Genomic DNA, 3790 nt, shown 5'->3' on the forward strand with positions numbered 1-3790 from the left:
GTGGGCGCGGCGGGTGCGGACGGGGCCGCTGCCGCCGCCTTCCGCTCGGCATCCGAGTCCCACGTCGGGCGGGGCGCGTTGCGCCACTTTTGGGCGCCCCAGTCGTGCCGGCCCGGGCTCGGCTCGCTCCGCCTCGGCCTCGACACCGAGTCTGGGCCGTCCGCCGTGCTGTGCCTCCGCGCCCGCATGGCTGACAGGTCCTTGCGGCCGAGTCCGGACCACTTTGCGCCCTCGAGCGGGCCGGCCTCTTCCTCAAAGTCGTCGTCGCCCGAGTTGGCGCCGTCGTGCGCCTCGCTGAGGCTGAGCCTGGCGAGCCGGACCGCCGCACGCTCGCCGGCAGCGTGGCTGGAGCGCCTCGCCTTGGGATGCGACGGGGCAGGCACCGACAGCCGGCTCGGGCCTGCCACCCGGCTGGGCAGCGCGCCGGATGTCGACGACGAGGCGTCGCCGTCGATGTCGGCGTCGTACGAGTTGCTCCTCTCCATGCTGCCCAGCTCCTCGCGCCTCAGGCGGGCCGCGGCAGAGTCGGCCGAGGCCTTGGTCGCTGCGCCGGTCAACGAAGGGCGGCGGATCTTTTCGGCGGAAAAGTTGCTGAGCCACCTCTCGGCGGGCGTCTGCTGCTGCGGCTCGGTTTCGAGCGGATCGAGCTCCTCGGAGACGGGCGAAAGCGAGTCGTTGCCGGGGGTGTCGCAGTCGGCCAGGCTGCTCTGCTGCGACTCGCGCCGCGATCCGCCAGTGGCCCTGCCCTCGGCCGACGAGTCGCGGCGTGGCGAGACGGAGCGGGAAGCGTCGCGGCGAGCCGACGAGCGCGGCGCCCGCTTCGAGTCTGGGCCAGAGTCGTCCGAGGTCCTTTCGTTGAGCGCCTCGACGTGGGGCACCAGCAGCTCGCGGAGGACGTCGGCGCCCAGGCCGAGCGACTCGAGCTCCGCAACGACGCCGTTGATGAGCTTCTTGAGCTGCACAGGCGGGTGGCGCAGGGGGCAAAGGGAGGGCCATGGGTGGAACGAGGGCGTCAGCGGCGGGGTCTAGGAAGTGGGAAGGCAGGCCAGGGCAGGGATGAACCCACATGCTTGTACTCGATGGCACCCTGCCTCCACTCTTTTGGGAACGATGGGTCGGCCATGGTCTCCATGTACGTCTTTCCAAACTTCATGGTGGGCAGAGGTGCAGTAGGCGGCCGCCGGAGGTGGTGGTGGTGGTGGTGGTGGTGGTGAGGTCTAGTCGGAGAGTGCCTCGGTAGGCGGTGAAATGGTTTGCGACGGCGGGGCGGTCAGACGAGCGGGGTATCAGCGAGGCAGGTGATGCGATCGTCGGGCCAGCGTGGATGGGTCGATGCAGCTAGGAGGAGCAGCAGCGGTGGCGTCGTCGTGTCATAGCGCGCGGCCTCGCCCCTCGAATCCGCAGCGGTGGGGATGGTTGGCGGGGATTCGGTGCCGGAAGTCGACGTGACGGCGGACGATGGGTGGTGGTGGTGGTGGTGGTGGTGGTGATGATGATGAAGAGGAGGAGAGGAGGCGGGCCGGCATGCTGGCTGGCTGGCAGGCAGGCGTGGATCGACGTGCAGAGGGCATAAGGCGGGGCTTTGCCAGGCACCAAAGAGAGAGGGAGGCAGCAGGCCGGGATGGGGTCCTGTCGGGCTGGCTTGCACATGGCCGGCGGCACTCTTTCGCCTTCTTCGCCGAGCAGAGGTGGCGGGCGTCTTTTTGCGTTTGAGCCCAAAGGCAGGCAAGGCCAGGCCTGGCCAGGCAGCCAACGCAACGTGGAGACCCTGGCTCGGCCCAGCTCAGCCCAGCCCAGCCTCGCCTCGCCTCGCCTGCTTCATTTTTCTTTTCTTTCCTCCTCGTCGCCTGCCCCAGGTGTGTGGCCCCGACACCGACGCCGCTAGGCTGGTCTGCCTGGCAGGCGGGCGGCGGCGTGCCTACTGCGCCTTGACTCAGCTCTCGCCCCTAGCCTCCGCCTCCCCCAGAGCCCTCGCCGTACGTAGCCCTAGGGCCTGCGCATGCGTGGATCGCATGAGAGAGAGAGAGAGGCAGGGCGCGGGGGGTTGGCCTTAGCTTCCTGCCCGCCCGACTTCTGCCTCGATGATGGCCCGCTCGTCGTCTGCTGGGGCGCGGGAGCGGGGACTGAGGAGATGGGGATCCCCACCTGCTGCGACCCACCGTCGAGCACACGTACGTACAGGCTGGCCGGCTGTACCGTCCGCCATGATCAGGCCAGGCCAGGCCAGGCAGGTCAGGCCGGCTCGGATCTTTTTCGCTCTCCGCCCCGACTGGCAAGCGCCAGCCAAGCGGCGGCAACCTAGCTTGAGCCTCCTCCTGCCCGCTCGCCGCCCTGGAAGCTGCCGACTGCAAACAGGCAAGGCAAGCCGGCGCGCGACCCGACGGCTGCGCTGTTGCTTGTTGGTCTCGCCTGCTTTGCTGCGGGAAGGTTCGTGAGGGAGGCAGGTACAGTAGGCAAATCCTTCTCTTTGTGCGGCAGAGCCGGGTCGGAGCGGGGCCGAGGCAGCCAGAGGCAGGCTAGGGTAAGGTTAGAGACAAGCTCAAGGAAGCAAGGGCGTCGGCGACGAACGACGGTGACGGCACCGGTGCCGATGCCGGCAAGCAACCAAGGAGAGCCGCGCGGGGCATGGCTGGGCCTGGCTGGGCTGGGCTGGGCTGGACTCGGCTCGGCTCGAGTTTCGGATGCAGCCGCAAAAACGTGCGTGCGTGTGTGCGGGCAGGCAGGCAGGCAAGGCGGTGCGGGCCGAGCGTCGGTCTGCGAACGCACGTACGGGCTTGGCCGCCGGTCGGGACCAAACTGCACACATCGACCAGCCACGCCAGCCTCGCCCCCAACAAAAGGCGACAAGGAGCAAGCAAGCCAGCCAGCCAGCAAGAGAGGCGAGGGGGAATAAGGTTAGGCTAGGCTAGGTCGAGGCGGCTGGTGCGGGATCGACTGCGGATCGGGTCAAAAGAGAAACTTGTTGAGCTTGTCCTTGGCCGCCGACTTGATGGCCATGTCGCGGGTGCTGCCGGCCAGCAGAGACGACGAGGGAGGGCGAAGGAGGGAAAGGGAGTCAAGCAGGGGGTCAGAAGCCGACGTCGGCGGATGGCAGCAGCGACAAGGAAGCAAGGCAGGAATCGCAGGCTCAGGCTCACCCCTTGACAAAGTCCGAGGCGCCCCGCTCGAGCGTAGTCAGGCCTTCCTCGATGCTGATGGCGGCGGACGTAGGGATGGTGTCAGGAAGGCAAATGTCAGCGGCCTTGATCCGCCGTACGGCTCGCTGCCGATACCGCTCGCCGTCAAAGGTAAGCCTGGCCCGGCCTGGCCCGCTACTCACCCGCTCATCATGGCGCCCCGCGCCTTGAGCAGGTCGATATTCTGGTACCCGTATCCGGCCGCCTGCTGCGTCTCTTCCGCCACGGCTCGCGCCTTGCCCGCGTCTGTCCGCCCTGAGCCTGGGCCAGCGCCAACGCTGCTGCTGCTGCTGCTGGTGTGGCGCGCGGCCGGCGGGGTTGAGGTGGCGGGCACGTCGGGCATCCTGACGCGAAAGTCGCGCGGCGGCAGCGGGTCGCCCAGCTTGGGCGGATCCGGCCGGTTGGGCCCGGCGAGCGCCGCGTCAAACTGGTCGCCAATCGAAAGGACGCCGCTGGTCTTGGTGCCGAACCAGCCGGCGATGCTCGTCGCCACGCCCGCCGCCGATCCGACGGCGCCCGGATGGAGGGGCATCGTCCGGCCGCCCGCCGCCGGCTTGGGCCACAGGGTGAGGTTGGGCTGGCCTGGCCGCTTGAGCGAGCCAAACACGGTCCAC

The 3790-nt window shown here is 68.9% G+C and overlaps 2 protein-coding genes across 2 annotated transcripts in view; both read right to left on the bottom strand.

Moving 5' to 3' along the window:
• Positions 1-1153, bottom strand: part of PFL1_05609 (uncharacterized protein) — a gene marked incomplete at both ends in the record, with an annotated part of 2876 nt that extends 1723 nt beyond the window's left edge. The window contains 2 exons of the mRNA XM_007883144.1: positions 22-956; positions 1067-1153. Of these exons, the coding sequence (XP_007881335.1) occupies positions 22-956; positions 1067-1153 (1022 nt within the window). The remainder of the gene's footprint in view (positions 1-21; positions 957-1066) is intronic.
• A 1793-nt stretch (positions 1154-2946) lies between these two features.
• Positions 2947-3790, bottom strand: part of PFL1_05610 (uncharacterized protein) — a gene marked incomplete at both ends in the record, with an annotated part of 5523 nt that continues 4679 nt past the window's right edge. The window contains 3 exons of the mRNA XM_007883145.1: positions 2947-3007; positions 3138-3191; positions 3320-3753. Coding sequence (XP_007881336.1) covers positions 2947-3007; positions 3138-3191; positions 3320-3753 — 549 coding nt within the window. The remainder of the gene's footprint in view (positions 3008-3137; positions 3192-3319; positions 3754-3790) is intronic.

Source organism: Pseudozyma flocculosa (genome assembly GCF_000417875.1).
Source record: "Pseudozyma flocculosa PF-1 unplaced genomic scaffold scaffold00020, whole genome shotgun sequence".
Lineage (NCBI taxonomy): Eukaryota > Fungi > Basidiomycota > Ustilaginomycetes > Ustilaginales > Ustilaginaceae > Pseudozyma > Pseudozyma flocculosa.